The sequence below is a fragment of the Acipenser ruthenus genome, chromosome 1 (assembly GCF_902713425.1).
Source record: "Acipenser ruthenus chromosome 1, fAciRut3.2 maternal haplotype, whole genome shotgun sequence".
NCBI classification, from domain to species: Eukaryota; Metazoa; Chordata; class Actinopteri; order Acipenseriformes; family Acipenseridae; genus Acipenser; species Acipenser ruthenus.
In genome coordinates, this window is record NC_081189.1 from 23,952,995 (window position 1) to 23,969,059 (window position 16,065).

The 16,065-nt window shown below is 40.2% G+C and overlaps 1 protein-coding gene across 1 annotated transcript; it reads right to left on the minus strand.

Annotated features, from left to right (window-relative positions):
• Positions 1–1,190: 1,190 nt before the first annotated feature.
• Positions 1,191–14,419, minus strand: LOC117408729 (lamin-B1). The gene is made up of 11 exons (XM_059022351.1): positions 13,705–14,419; positions 7,638–7,794; positions 6,428–6,553; positions 6,005–6,175; positions 4,707–4,832; positions 4,248–4,468; positions 3,114–3,339; positions 2,892–2,996; positions 2,393–2,512; positions 2,160–2,264; positions 1,191–1,866 (listed from the first exon to the last, which is right to left on the minus strand). The coding sequence occupies exons 1-11, from the start codon at positions 14,067–14,069 to the stop codon at positions 1,825–1,827; spliced, it is 1,764 nt and encodes a 587-aa protein (XP_058878334.1). The 5' UTR covers positions 14,070–14,419; the 3' UTR covers positions 1,191–1,824.
• Positions 14,420–16,065: the final 1,646 nt, after the last annotated feature.

Sequence of the window (16,065 nt, forward strand, 5' to 3'; positions counted from 1 at the left end):
CCTAGTAGACAACAGCATACTACCATGGGGTATGAATACTTCTGAATTAGCATTTTTGGAGTTGTACTATTTCCTCATCCACAAAAACAAAACTTGCTACAAAAGATTTTTCCTAAAATTCTTTGTTTGAGACAGTTCTAGAAATCATAAAAATTTCCATTGGGGTATGTAAACTTTCACACACAAAACACACAAAAAAAAAAAAATTAAAAAAACAGTGAAAACTGAAGTTTACCTGCAGCAACACACAAGAGATTGTTGCCAAAACACAAGAGATTGCCAACCCACATGACCAATTGCAAAAGGAGACTAGACTTGATTCCCCTTACTAGTCGTAATCTGGGGATTTAAATGAGGCCAAATAATTTAACCAAGACAGTTTTGAGACTTCAGAATGTTTACTAAAGTTCTTTTGGCTATCAGTTAAATAGTTTAATCACAATGGTTTATTTAAAAGAAAAAAAAAAAAGCCTATTGCATCCAAGAACTCAGGTGTACCTTATTTCTAGTGGTGATCAGTGATTGAGTCGTATTCACTTTGACTCCTGTGTTATCACTGAACCACCCACACACTACATTCAGATAGTAGTTTATTTTCTTGCTGTGATAGACACAGGGAGACTCAAAAGTTGAATGACAGGTCATCTTTGGAGCTAGAGCAGTCTGGTCAGAGCGAGCACTCAAGACTAACACCATGCTAGGAGGTCTCTCCAAACGCCCCCAGGGAGTTCTCCATGAATGGCTAGAGTGCCAGCCGACGCTGGGGGGGGAGTTTATGAACACACGCATAGCCACAAGTGGGGGGCATTCTGCTTTGCCTTTGTTAATTGCTGCCTATTACATTTTTCATGCTTTGGTGACAAGGAGGGACAGCATTTGTTCAGATGTGCACATGTCCACAGTTTGTCTCTTGTTATATGCCAGAGAGTGCAATGTCTTGTTTTGGCTAATCACCATTCAATTAAATTGCAAGTCTTGGAAATGTCATCTAGTCACCACTGACCCCTAGTGGGTGTTCTAGTATATAATTTATCTATAAAACTAACAGCTTCAACTGTACCTTTATAGCTACTCCCATGCAGCATTCAACCTTATGAGAAGATATAAAAATTATCCTACATTATTTTTACTACCCACTCCCTGATTCTCCTGGCCACAATGACCATGAAGCAGTAAAAGCAAAAAGGACCTTTAATAAAATAAGTTTAATACATTTTTATTTTCACTTGTAAAAAGGATATCTAAATTTCAAAACTGCAGCTTCCTGCCTAGCTAATGTACACATCACACTAAAACCAGATTCTAGATCCTTCAGTTTCCCACCTAATTACCCAAAAGTAAACAGCCTTTACAAACATTCTAAAAGAAAAAGGATCTTACTTAAATTAAAAAAGTAACAAAGAATTCACAGCACCTCAACACGAGTAACCCAGCATCAATTTTAAACCGCAAACTGCCCAGTCTTTGTATAAAGGCTTTTGCTATAGTCCTAAAACTACACAATAGTATTCAACTCAATTAAATAAATCAATTTAAAAAAAAAATCAATTTATACAAATCTGTCAAATGTAGTGAAGTTAAGCATTTGATTCACATTACCAGAAAAATACATAACTGTGCTTTTTTTAAAAAAAAGTAGTGTTGTACATTGAACTGTAAAGAATTAAAAAAAAAAAAAAAAGTTCCAGAACCATGGCTTCTTATAAAATTAAAAACATAAAAAAAAGGTACAAAAATATGTATTATTTCTGAGGAAGGTCTGATGTCGGCAGCTTAAATAAAAAAAAAAAAAAAAAAAAGCAATACAGGAAGTATAGTTGATGTTCACATAATTGAACAGCTTCTGTTGGATGCCCTTGGATCTCCCTGCAAAAAAAAATTAGGAATTCATGTTTGAAGATATCAAATTTAATATTTAAATATTGTTTAGAAACACTACATATTGAATATTGTCCAATTGTGGTAGCTAGGCAATACAGGCAACAAGAGTCGTAGCAAATTATTCTAGAGTCCACTAGAGGGAGCCACGATGCTTTGTGTTGCCAACTAGACATGCAAGAGGCACCGTGTGTTACCATAGTAATCTCTTTAGGACAGACCAGGCCACACTTTACACTCTTCCAGATAAAGACATCTAAATGACATAGGCAGAGCTTTACCTGCTGGTGGAAAAGGTCTTCCTCACTCACTTCAACCACATCTTCCTCATCCTCCTCTTCCTCTGGAATAGTGGTTTGAAAGACAGTGGTCCTCTGAGCAATTTCCTAGGTTAAAAACATGAAAAGATCAGCAGATTAGATGAAGATTCTAGATGAAGCAAGGACTGGAATTGCTAAATAGCTTTTGTATTCTTCCATCCCTGCAAATATAAAAGCTTCCCCAGATATTTTACCTCTCCCTGAGCAGTCTTCAGTACAACTTTCACATCTTCCCCGGTACCCCAGGAGCTCTGGTTTTTCCAGATAAGGTCTGTAGGAGGTCTGGCTCCAACTCCAGCATTGGAAGCCCAGATCTGTTAACAAGATAGTTTACTTCAAGACGGTATTTTATTATTTATTTAAAATTAAAAAGTGGATCAAACTCTTAATCCCCTGATGGGTGAATTAAGTGGCCTAAATTTGGCACGCTGCACCAAATGCTGTTGTGTTTAACAGCAGTTCCTTGGTATGATCTTCGTTTTTGTGATTTCTAATAAGTTAGTCTTATAGCAAATCATTCCACACAGTTTGAGCATCCAGCTGAGCTTTGCAGTCCTCGTCCAAACTGCATGAGATGACAGCATGTTATATAAAAATCAATAACCCTGAAATTTAGCCACATCGAATAGTTTGTCAAGAATACCAATATATGTGCATGCAAAACTATGTTAGATCATTGCAGGTTAGACTTACCGTGACCTTCTGGTTAGCCTTCAGTACATATTTTGAGGTAAACTTGTAAGTGGCTGAGGTTTCACCAATTGTTCTAATCAGCTCCATACCTCCCATTGGCTGATCCTGCGACAGCACAGTACAAGAGAACAAGTGTTATTTATATATAAAGTCCAGTTAAGTAATGCAACATCTATACTGTACAAACCAGACTTCATTAGACCAGCAGTAAAAGAAACCCACCGTCTCTGCCGTGTTTTGCAAGCGGATGAATTTCCCGTCAACGTCCAGCTCATCAATGCAGATGTTGCCCGTGGCGGAGGCTGAATGGGAGATGCTGAGGCTGCTGCTGGCCTCAGACTCCTCCACGTCGACACGCTTTCTCTTGCCGCGAGTTGTGCGCACACTGCGGCTTGAAGAGGCACGAGACACAGTTACCCGGGACGAGGGGCTGGGAGACAGCCGGAGTCTGGAGGGAAGGATCACACAGATACAACATTAAATACAAGAAGCCCAGTTTGACCCATCTATCAGTTGAGTGAGGGTGTGGTACAGAGACCTCTTTGGATTGGTTGAGGGGCGGGCTGACCTCAAATGACACTCCTATTCCTTGGGTTGCCCCTAGCAGGATACAATCCAGCAGAAGCTCTGGCTGGAGAACTGAACAGAGCGAAAGTCTACGAACGGAGAAAAAGAAAAGAAACTGCCGGTTCCTGATACAGCAGCAGGCAGCAGTCGATAACCAAAAAAAGGTAGCGGAGACAGCTGAAGACTCCCAGCCGTACTATGGGTTACCACATACCCATACTGGTAAAAAGTACAGTCCCTGGGACGTTATTTTAGCTCCAGGGGTATCTGGGGCAACCCCCATTAATGTATTGAGGGAATAGGAGAACATCACAGAATCTCGTACCTTGCAGGTCAGCGGAGGTGGTGAACCCTGCTTATAGCAGCACTATTTTATTTAGTTTTTTTTTTTTTTTTTTTTTTAAATGGATTATTTCCACACACACAGTACTTCAGAGCGATACCATTGTTGGTAGCAACCCTGAGAGAGTGTCCACAACAAAAGCACTTGTGTTAATAAATCCTGTGCGTCTGCGAGGCGTCTCAGAGACACTTTGACTCCTAAGTTATCACTGAACCACCCACACACTACATTCAGTTAGTAAGTTTAACTGCTTTGTATTGCCACAGCTCGGCTGAAAAAACAGGCCTATTGCATTTTGCTTTACCTTGATTGTTTTACAAAAGCAGTGGACATCTGCATGAAAGCATGTTTGAACCGAGTCTTGGCAGCACAGAGATGGACAGTTTTAGCTATTCCTTTAAAATCTACACCTTGGTAATATTTAAGGTCTCCTCCCCCTCCCTCACCTCTCCTCCTCTCCCTCTAGCAGCTTCCTGTAGGCGTTGATCTCCATGTCCAGGGCTAATTTCACATCTAGAAGTTCCTCGTACTCGTTCAGTTGTTGCTGCATTTTCTCCCTGATCTCTGCAATCTCTCGCTCTCTCTCGGCCAGGACTCTGCGGCTGGCATCCTTCTCTCTTGCCAGTGCATTCTCCAGCTCATTGATTCTATCCTGCCAGCCTCTCGACTACAAAAAGCACAGTATCATGTTAGTTGGTAGAGAATTGCACACCACTTTTACAAGTCACATTGTAAACCTACAAAAAATACAAAAACAACCTTCAGGTATGAACATACGAACTTGATTAGAATCCCATTTCACGCAGACAGTATTTAGGCTCACAAACATATCTGCAAGTACAGCCAACAAGCTGTGCTAGTTCAATGCATCTCCTCTTAAAATACTTGCAGGGCTGTCCACTCACCTCTCTCTGCAAGGCTGCAAGTTGGGCAGACAGGCTCTCGACCCGCAGGCGCGTCTCCTTCAGTTCCTCCTGGGCCATGTTGGCTGCGCTGCTGTTCATCTCAGAGGACAGCCTGGTGTTCTCCACCTGGATTCAACAAACGGGTCAGCACTTTGAATTGAGCACAAAATGGCATTTAAAAATGAGGAACCGAGTTTCCGGTTTCAGTTTGCCTTCCTGACCGACAAAGGAAATGCATCACTTGCACATCCAAGGTCTAAAAAGTAGTTACTCATTTACAGGTTAGCATTTCATTTGTGGTGTTTTAATAGGCAGTAAGAGTAATCTAAATGTTGTATTTTAAACCTATACAGTTACCCTCATGACCTCTTAGAAAAATTAAATTCAAGGCCATACATTTGTGAAGACAAACTTTTGCATCGTATTCAGTGCACTGCTAAATCTGCAGCCATTAACACATTTTATCAACATTAGTCAACGACACTTCTTTAACAACTTGTACGAATCACTTGTGTCAATACTGCAGGTCATGTTACATTGTGCAATGGTTCAAGATTGACGAATTAAAGTTCTTACTTCATAGGACAGCCTTCCGTTTCAAAATAGGTCAGTACACTTATGATTAAGGCTGTGTTTTCTTCAAAGTCATCACCGATTTCAAGACTTGTGCAACGTACCCATTGCCATGCAATGCATAGTTCCGTGAATTGCCATTTCTGAGTAGCAATACATATTTAATCACTTAAATACAGCAAACAAATGCTTTAGTGGCACACTGCCAGTCACATTTAAGCACATGCAGGGTGTTATCTGTGCAGCATTATTATTATTATTATTAAATTTATTTATTTTCTTAGCTGACGCCCTTATCCAGGGCGACTTACAATTGTTACAAGATATCACATTATTTTACATAGAATTACCCATTTATACAGTTGGGTTTTTACTGGAGCAACCTAGGTAAAAGTACCTTGCTCAAGGGTACAGCAGCAGTGTCCCCACCGGGGATTGAACCCACGACCCTCCGGTCAAGAGTCAAGAGCCCTAACCACTACACTACTTAGCAGACGCCCTTATCCAGGGCGTCTTACAGTCGTAAACAAAAATACATTTCAAGAATCACAATATACACATTTATTTATTCATTCATATTACCAGGCCCTCCTTAATTAGGTAATTTCATCAAGGGTATACACACTGGTTAAACTCTTTAAAATAATTTAAAATGCATCACACAAATGAAGCTACACATTCAGTCACCATCCATAAACACTCCGAGCTGCACTTGTTCTCCATACCTTTGCAAGGTAAGTCTGTTCCATCTCATCCTTGTAGATTTTCACTTGCAGGTCATGCTGTTCTCTCATCTCAGACAGCGCCTGGGCCAGCTTGAATTCATACTCCATCTGACGACCAGAATCCACCTCCACCAACCGGGTCTCGAGACTTCTGCGAGTATCCTTGACCTCCTTTAGGAGACCCATTAGCAGACATTACAGTCAGTTTTAAATAGCAGCTGCTGCAGACATTAGCATCATCTAGCCATTAGACACTTGCAATCAGGGATACACCACCCCACCTCCACAGTCAAACTCTACAAAAGTGCATCATTGGGATACAAATAAGTCTACACTACACACACCCCTCCCAGCACTTTCACAACAGGACGATAGTTTTGGACCACGTCAAGCACAACAGTACTGAAGGTGGGCGTGACTTGCCTCTTCAAACATGTTCTTCCGGAACTCTAGCTCCTCGCTGAGGCTCTGGCAGCGGTTCTCCAGGTCCACTCTCAGGAGGGTCTCCTCTTCCAGCTGCTTCTTTAAAGCAGCCATCCCTGTCTCCAGCTGTGGATCACAAGAGAACAAGCATTCAACATCACTGGGGTGATTTCATTATCTATAATTACAAAACACTAGTTTCCACCAAGCCATGAGAGATTCTGCCGTGGAAGGGATTTGTCAGACCTATAAAATTCTTCATACTGGACTGGGTATTGGGCAAAACAGGCCACCACTCAAGGACACATATTAGATATATCTTACACATTTAAATATTGAACTGAAAGAGGAAATAGTAAGGAAACCACTTAAACACCCAATTGTTTTTCTAGTGCTCCTAGTCAAATGATCTTGGTTAGGAGAGCCGTTTAAAAACAACCTTGGGGAGAAAGCTTTGACTACAGCTCCCTCTGCTGGTGAACTCTGCAAACAGAATTCAAATACAATAGACAGCCCACCACTATGTATCACTGTTCTGAATACAGAAACTTAAGAGTGAATGGGGAAGATTTGTGAAATTCATGTAATGTCCAGCAATTGCAGCCAAATTACTTAAGTCCAAATGTAAAACACGTTCATTACTCTTCATACCCGGGACATACCATTGCCCATTCAAAATAACAATCCACATTTGCAAGGGAGCCCTTGTTTCCTTTGACCTTAAATTTAAGATTTAGATGGCTTGTGCTAAAAATCACTGAACACACCCCAGGGAATTACACTCACATGTAATTGTACGAATTAAACCTATCACGACGCATAAGTGCGTAATATTAAATAATATCGCTGTTAACAGAGAAATGTCGGATCACACTGAGGATAAAGGGAACATTGATTGATTGGGGCAGCAGTGTGGAGTAGTGGATAGAGCTCTGGACTCTTGACCGGAGGGTTGTGGGTTCAAATCCCGGTGGGGACACTGCTGCTGTACCCTTGAGCAAGGTACTTTACCTAGATTGCTCTAGTAAAAACCCAACTGTATAAATGGGTAATTGTATGTAAAAACAAATGTGATATCTTGTAACAATTGTAAGTCGCCCTGGATAAGGGCGTCAGCTAAGAAAGAAAGAAATTTTGCCAGAAAATGCCATGAATAAAAGGTCCCACATTGCAAATATCACCATAAACCGCAGCCAAACCGTGCACTTACTTGTATAACATGATCTTGCAGATCTTCCAGGCTGGCCTCCAGGGATCTCTTGTCACACAGTGCTGTGGCCAGGACTGCCTCTTTGGAGTTGAGGGATGCCTCCATGTCTTTAAGCTTGGTCTGGGTTCCATTGAGTTCGGCCTCTTTCTTTGCATAGCTGCGGGAAAGAAAAAGGTTGTTATACCGCCACAGCTGTAAATGTTAATGAGCGGCAAAGCTTTTAAAGGTTTACAGGCAATCTGCTTTCAATTATTTCAAACCCAGGTGTCATTGATTCAAAAAGGCTAAAAACACACAAAACAAGACATTAATATCCATTTAAAAAGGGAGGAAAATTAAAATCGCAGGTGGATACAGGAATGAGGGGAAAAAAAGCGCATCTCATTGGCAAGAACACTCAGCGGATTTACCAGTACCTTTTTGCTAGAGCAATAAAATCGAAAAGAAAACCAAACCAAATGTAAAACAGCAATGTTCCCTGTGCTTGGTTTCATAACATCCCACATTTAGGTACACTACTGAAATTACCAAGGAATTTGAGAAATCACAGCACTAATAAAACTGTTCAAATGACAGCACCAATTACAGTATGAACAATCCCCACCCATTAGGAGTTGTACATGCAGCTATAGGGAAGGAAGGAACAATGTACATGCATTTCTCATGATGTCCTATTTGAGAAACCAATTCCGAACAAACAGTATGCAGCTTCCAGGTCAGAGTCCAACACAGCAGCAACCCCCCCATCCCCAAAACATATTGAGAACCAAAATGTTTGTGGATAGCTTGAACACACTTGTACCAAAGGATACACAGCAGTAGTAAACAGTTGTGCAAAGCTTAAATCATGCATGACCCTGGAGTGCTTCGCTTCACTGCACCACACGACTTCAGGAAATAGACTGTACATTTTTGGTGGGAATTCAGAAACGGTTGATGGAAAATATTTCCTGCTGTAATACACACGTTATTTAATAAAATTCAGCTACACAGCTCAAATCACAAAGACTGAATGTATCCCAATAAAATGACTACAGCCTGAAAGAGGATGTGTGTCTCCATGCAATATAGTGAAAGCATTCCTAAACAATACTGTCATTCTTTGTGTGTAGGTTAATGGACAAGGGAGAAGCAATTTGGCATGAAACTAACTTCTGTTAGAACACTCACAAAAAAAGTAGTAGGCCAAAAATGAATAGCCTGGCTTGATGTAAAATATTGCTCTTTATAACCAAAAGACCCCTCCACAATGGACCCGTGTTCAAGGGTGAATGTCAGCTGTAGAATCAGTACGCTAGAACACACTTGCCAAAGCCTGGACCAAGACCAACAAGAGCTTCATCTAACCAGACAGAGCAGTCTAGCTAGTATGATGTTGTAAAACCTGCCCCAGACAACATACAGCTTCAGGCAGCTGAAACAGTCCTTAGGAAAACAGTTCCTTCTGCTGCTCTGCCCATCTGTTTATTCACAGGCTCTAGAAAAAGGAAGGGGCAGGCAAGCACACCAGATCCACAAAGATCTGCCCTGTCCTCCCACACCTGTCCAGATCTCTCAGACTAGTACAGTTAACAGACAGAGTCCACTCAAAGATGGCATATTGCACCAAGACAGATTGCTATTTGGAAGGAAAAAAATCTATAAAAAAAAAAATGAAGCTTGCATTTTAAAATATTTCAGTTGCCATAGCCTACCACAAACCCCAAAAAAAGTCTGGAAGTCTTTGATTAACATTGCCTTGCCAAAAAGCCATTGTGATTTGCATCTTGTATTCTAGGCGTGGGGTCTTGAGAGACAGCTGGCAGACTGGCCATGTTGCAGCACCAGGGTGTCAAGAGAGACCCAACACATACCTCATTTGATGGTTAGCCTTGGAGTGTTGGGTGTAACTACTGTTCAATAAAGATTAGCAAAGGAAAGATAAGCTTCAGAGAAGGGCTCCCTCTTCTAGTCCCCAAATACCTAAATGAGATTATTTTCAAATAGGCAGATATATTTACTATGGATAGTATGGACAAGGTGGAAAGGTAAAGTGTGAAAAGGAGAGATTAACTATTAGTTTTAGTATAATAATTTACAACTGTTGTGCACATTTGAGGATTTTGTAAATTACTAGTCTGTCCTTAACAATTTGGTATATTTTGACAGTCAATTTGAAAGAGGGCCACTTCTGCAGGATGCGACAATAACTTTGAATATAGTTTTAGATACTTAAAGTTCCCCACTATTTCCTGTAGTGCAGCAATTCAGAAAGCTGCATTTAAGCAGCTCCTCCTAATAAGGTTACCAGGAATGCAGAAGTTCAGCAATGCTTATTTATACAGTCAGTCTGAATTCCATACCTCGCTTCCAATATCCTGTGGCTTATCTTTAGTTAAACAGATGTTCCTCAAAACTACTAAAATAAAACAGAGGAACTGGCAAGATAGTCCGAGCACAGTGAACATTTTAAATGCATGACTAATGCACAGAGTTTGTAAATGTTTAAAACAATGCTTTTACAAAAAGTTGCATTTAATGCAAGTGCTACCAATGAACTAAAATGTGCTGTTCACTCCTTCCAGATATTTCAGTGCTGCACCCTTGCATTGTACATTATGGAACAAACATTGACTGTGCAAGTCCAGGGCTCCAAGAATCATAAAAAAGCCTTTTGCTTTAAGCAGTAATGTTACAAAAAAGGCAAAATGTAAAATAGGGGTATGTAAGTATGCTTGCTCCATTTATTCACTGAAAGATGCCCCATTTGCTAAACACATTGCAATAACCAGTTCCTCTGTCCCCGCTGCTCTTTCTTCACGGAAAGCCTCCACACGATGACGATTTCACTCTGAGGCACACAGCTATCATCTCCCAGAGCGCAATTCAACGCCTAGCAGGCAGGGGACAGCTGTGCACCGAGAGGCAGCGAGACCCCCGACCACGAAATGAAACCTCTCACCAGCAATGTGGAACTGAAGGGACCGGCTTTTACTGCTGCGCCATGGGACCATTTTGTTAAATTTCAATAGCATATACTGTTCACAGTTTAACATAAGCTAAACTCTGAAATATCGTTCCCTTGTGTAACATACAAAATGCCAAGGCGCTGGGTTTCATTTATGGATTAATAGAAAAACCAACAAGCTTACTTTATCATAAGATGGACAAATCATAATACACACCAATACAAAATGTGGAAAACCATTTCCTACCGCCTTGGTTTCATTTTGGTAAACAAAGGACATTAAATATTGGGATAATGGCAATGTAATCATATTTGAGTTACAGTATTTATTTCTTTTAAACCCATAGAAAACCAAAATTGTAAGTAGCTTAAACATTTGTAAGCTACCGACCTGAAAAAATGATCAGGTTTTGCACATAAGCAAATTGTGCAAGGCCTCCTATTATTTTCTTTTCTGAGATGGCATGATTACACGTGGTAGAAATCCAATGCGCTTAAAAAGGGTAGTGTTCTTTTGTTTTGTTTCCCTGCAAATCACGTAATCGCTTCCTAATATGGCATGTACAGGTGTCTAGTTGCTGTAGTGAAAAGGGCACTGCGGCCATAGTTGCCATGAAGAGACATATTTTGCCTGGCATTGCAGCAATTGAGAAGAGCACCCATGGCAATTGCCACATGGCCACCTTTAATTTCAAGCACCGCTTCAAGTCTAGAGTTCTTGTAAAAACCTGTGAAGCAACCCATCTTTCCCGTAACCATGTGCTGCTTTTTCAACAAATCAAATATTTGCCATGTTTCTAGTTTCCTTCGCATCACCTCGTGAAGTGGAGTGTGGATGCAGAGGAATGTGCAACGATCAGTAAATGGGAGTTCAGTGGTAGCTTTAAAATGAACAAACAAAGAAGTGTACTACACAATAAGCCAGATTGTTCTGTATTTGGACAGATTCATTCTTCTGGTGGGTCTCATCTGCTTCACGTACAGTTTTGTAGCAGGATAAATGGGTTTCAAGGGTGAAATGGACAGAAGTTCACAGTAACAGTGGTAAGAAATTCAAAAGAACATAGTTTGGTCAAATGTTCTTGCCAAAGACTACAACAGGACTTTATTTGGACAGCTGCTGCCCACTTTTGCCAGCTGTTCTCTCCATAGGGCACACAGTTGCTGTGTCACTCAAGGTGATTAAAAAGGGGATTCAAAACTTTGTTTGGGACCTTTTATAATTCAAGTTATGTACTACATTAAGCATTTACTCAAATGATATGGATTAGTATCACCCACTTAAAAAAACAGCACCAATTGTGCCCTTAACTACTCAATGCAAAATTCTCTCCAGTATTCAGGATGCTACCCTGCAAGGGCTGAACATGGAAGTAAATCAAATGTTAAACATCTTACCACACTTAAAACCAGTGTTATTTCACACAACGGGAGACCGAAATGGGATACCAGCAACTTGAAACAAAAGTAAAACGCATCTCCCCTACCACTTATAAATTCAGCATTCAAGCTACCAGTACGATGACATGTGATGAGCGTGACACATGAACTATGTACAGAAGAATTAGCAATAGAATTACATTCATTTGACAAGCCATTCTCCAGACTTGCAAAAACGACCCTTTACATTTGGACAGACACACAGACATAAACACCCCCTTCTGTACATCTCAAGTGTGATGCTCAACAGCAAGTCGACAACTGGATCTGCAAACAAATGAAGTGTGGCATTCAGTAGGACTGCCTCCACTATACGCCCTTCCTGGGGAACTTCATCCCCAGCGAGGGGAACAAAATAAAAACACTGTGGATCTGCTACATTCAATTGTCTGACTAGTTAAAAATGCCACTATTTTAGATGAATACAGCACTTGTCCAAAAAGCACTGAACTTTCACACTTTTTTTTTTTTTGCGGGGGGGTGGGGGGGGGGGCGGTCGGGCGCAACCAAAGCTACATTATTTTCCCTGCCCCGCTAAAACAAACAAGACATTTCCCCCCAGTTAAGAGTCCCAGATTTGATAGGACAGACAACGCATTCGTTTAACATTAAAGTAATTCGACCATTTGTGTTTAACAATAATCCTCGTGTTAATGAAAAAAATACCCCCGCCCCTCCCTTTCAAAAAGGACATGATCTAGTTGTAGTGCTGTAGTATTATCAGCACTCTACTACATACCATACGCGCAGAACGACCCCCTTTATCCCAACCATTAATTTGAGGAAAGAGAGGGGTACAGGCGACAGTCTGGATAGCGTCACGGTTATATCAATATAGACTTAGTAGTAAATAATTCAACATGTGACTAGAAGCAGATAAGACTTTTCGTGAAACATTTAGGTGAGCTATGCACCCCTCCTCCTCCTCTCGCAGCATGCAAAACAAAGGTGTGGCACTCACTTTTTTAGTTCGAATATATCAACCAAAAAACATACCGTAGGTTACACTAGTTTACAAAGTATCAACTACGCACGATACACGACTACCTTCAGTGATTTTGCTCATTTCAAAACGTCACAGAAAACTTGAGGTCTAACTTAAAGTTCACAATAGTTTTGACGTTTAGAGGTGCAAGTAATTTCATGTCAACACCCAGGACGAGTTGCTGATCTGACACCACTTTTGAAAGCGCTTTCGCTCACACCAGGTGGAATACACAGTGTGCGCATTTCAAACTACCAGCAAACACACGCGTTCTACACAAGCGCCTCAGAAATAGCACTAGCCTCAAATTAATGCATGTTTAAGTGCCTAATCACAGCCTTTCTTAAACCTATAACTGTCTAAAAAGGTTTTGGTTTTTAAAATTCATGTTTGCATGATAAGTGGGCAGCAGTGTGGAGTAGTGGTTAGGGCTCTGGTTCAAACCCCGGTGGGGACACTGCTGTACCCTTGAGCAAGGTACTTTACCTAGATTGCTCCAGTAAAAACCCAACTGTATAAATGGGTAATTGTGTGTAAAAATAATGTGATATCTTGTAACAATTAACAACAATAACAATAACAATAACAATAATAATAATAATAATAAAGGGTATTTTTGCTTAATATAGCAACAACCTTAAGGTTATCCTACAAAAGTAATGTACGTTACTTAGGTAGAATAGTAAAACTCTTACTTTTGCAGAAGTTGCTCGTGCTCCGTTTTGATCTTGCCCAGTTCAATCTGCAGCTTGGCTCTTTCTCTGGCTGTATCATCCAGGGATTTCCTTGTGTCTGCGAGCTCGTTTTCATACAGAGATTTCAAGCCGGTGAGCTCCCGACTCCGTACGTCTTCTTTCTCGGAGATCTGCAACTGCAAGACGCTGTTTTCGGATTCCAAGCTCCGCACCTTGTCAATGTAGACTGCCAGACGGTCGTTCAGGTTCCTCAAATCATCTTTCTCCTGCAACCGGGTTATCCTGGTAGGACTCAAAGGGGTGCTTCCAGCGCTGGAGCGACTGCTTATTCTTTGACCAGCTGGGGTGGAAGTTGCCGTCGCCATTGTGACAAAAAAAAACAAGTAAAGCGGACAGAAGCGCCAACCGGCAAAGATGATAAAAAAAAATACAGGAGGTAAAATATAAACTTTAAATAAAGCCTGTTTAACACTTCTACAAGTAATATAAAAAGCACAATACACCGAGGACACTGCCGATTTAAAAAAGCGCCTTTTTTCTTGCAAATATGTAGGCTATAAATATAAGCGCGTATTGGTTTAGTAGGGGTATGAAAAGAAAATATAAAAATGTTAAAAAGCAAAACAAATGTGTTAGGAAAGCTGCAAAAGAAAAAAAGCGACAAATCCCACACAACCTCCTCCTTTAGTACTTTGTCTCCTAGAATGAAAGAAAGGGCTTGACTAATATGGCCGCTAATTTACATACAGGGGCAACGTGACTATTTGAAGCCAATGATATTTTGTAACGAAACGCGTCCTTTAAATTTGGGCATTTGAGACAAAATTCAAAACACAGCAGCATAGCCTGTTGAGACGAACAGCACACGTGTAATGCATAATGCGTCAGATTTATCCAACTCTGCAATACAATGTAAACTGGGATGTTTTTTGTTGAAGAAAAAGCTGGTGTTACATAATTGCAACATACATAGGGAAGCTTTAAATTCTAAGTACTTTAAACAGCAGTAGTAAACATAGGCTACACATAACACATCTCTATTTTGATTTTTTTTTTTCAAAAATACGCAGCTTTTTATGCTTGTTGACATTTGTTATAGTTCAAAGATTTTGTTTCAGTGTTTAGTGAAAAATAAACCTTTCATTTTTTCCCCCTGTGCAATTTACACACGCCTAGTATTCTAGGCGGTGAAAGTTAGTTTGAGAAAGCTAAATAAATCTGCTGTTCACAATTGCTGTACACATGTCTATTTTTTGAGATCATCGTTTTATATTTATTCGGCATTTAAATGTTAATTATATTTATGTGTTTCAGGAAGACATCGGGACAGCAGCTATCCCTTATAACAGAGTAAAGCAGCTGCAATCGAAAGCACACGTAGAACGCATCCAGTAGTTGTTGAATATTTAAGTGTTAAAAATTGTCATAAATAAACGTGTATATTCACTTGATCTAAGCAGTGGCAGGTCTAAATCTTGTTACTGTTCGATCATTGAATAGGGTTGTGAAAATCAAACATCTAACCGTCCATGCAAATCTCTGTAGTGTATTTATGTCTAAAAGTACAAAAACGCCATGAAGGCACTTCTTTTAATTTGATAAACTTATTTTTTCAATACTGGGCAAATTCTTTTAGATAACTTGGAGCAACCCTGAGATCAGGCTGTTTACCAACAAGACAAATAAAACAGTACCTGGTCCAGATTAATGGATTAAACAAGTATTTTTAAAAGTCTCAGTGTAACTGGCATTGCGAATTCCAGACATTTAAAACACAAATCACATGTTATGCATCTACTGCAACTAACCAAAAGCATGCTGCCCCACGTAATTGTAAGAACAGACTGATTCTGCTGAAGAAAGCTTGGTGCTGGAGTTGACGACAGATCAACAGTGCTTGGTCAATGGAGTTGCCACTTCTAAATAAGTAGTCAAATAATTTATTTTTTATGACCATCAACTATTATGGTACAAATTGCACTTCTGTTAAATATGCACCTAGGGCATTCCAAATGTTATTTTGTGTGCCTATAATCAACACGCTGTCTTAAGTCTGTCAGATCTGCTGTGCACTAGGGTTTGACATCTACCCTCTAATTCACTGCAGGAAGAGCGATTAAAAAAAATAAAAAAAAACATAAGGACTCTGGCTTTTCTGTTCCATACCACATCATGGTTTGTTCTTGCCGTTACCTGTTTGACAATGTGGGTCAAGATCCTTCCACTATCAGTGCACTAGTGCGGACATTTTGAAAAGAGCTTTGAAACAGACTTTAAAGTTATAAGTGTAAAAAGTTGTCAGGATGTGAACAATGAAAAGAAAAAAAAAATACAGGTATGTTATTTAAGCAGTTGTAGCAA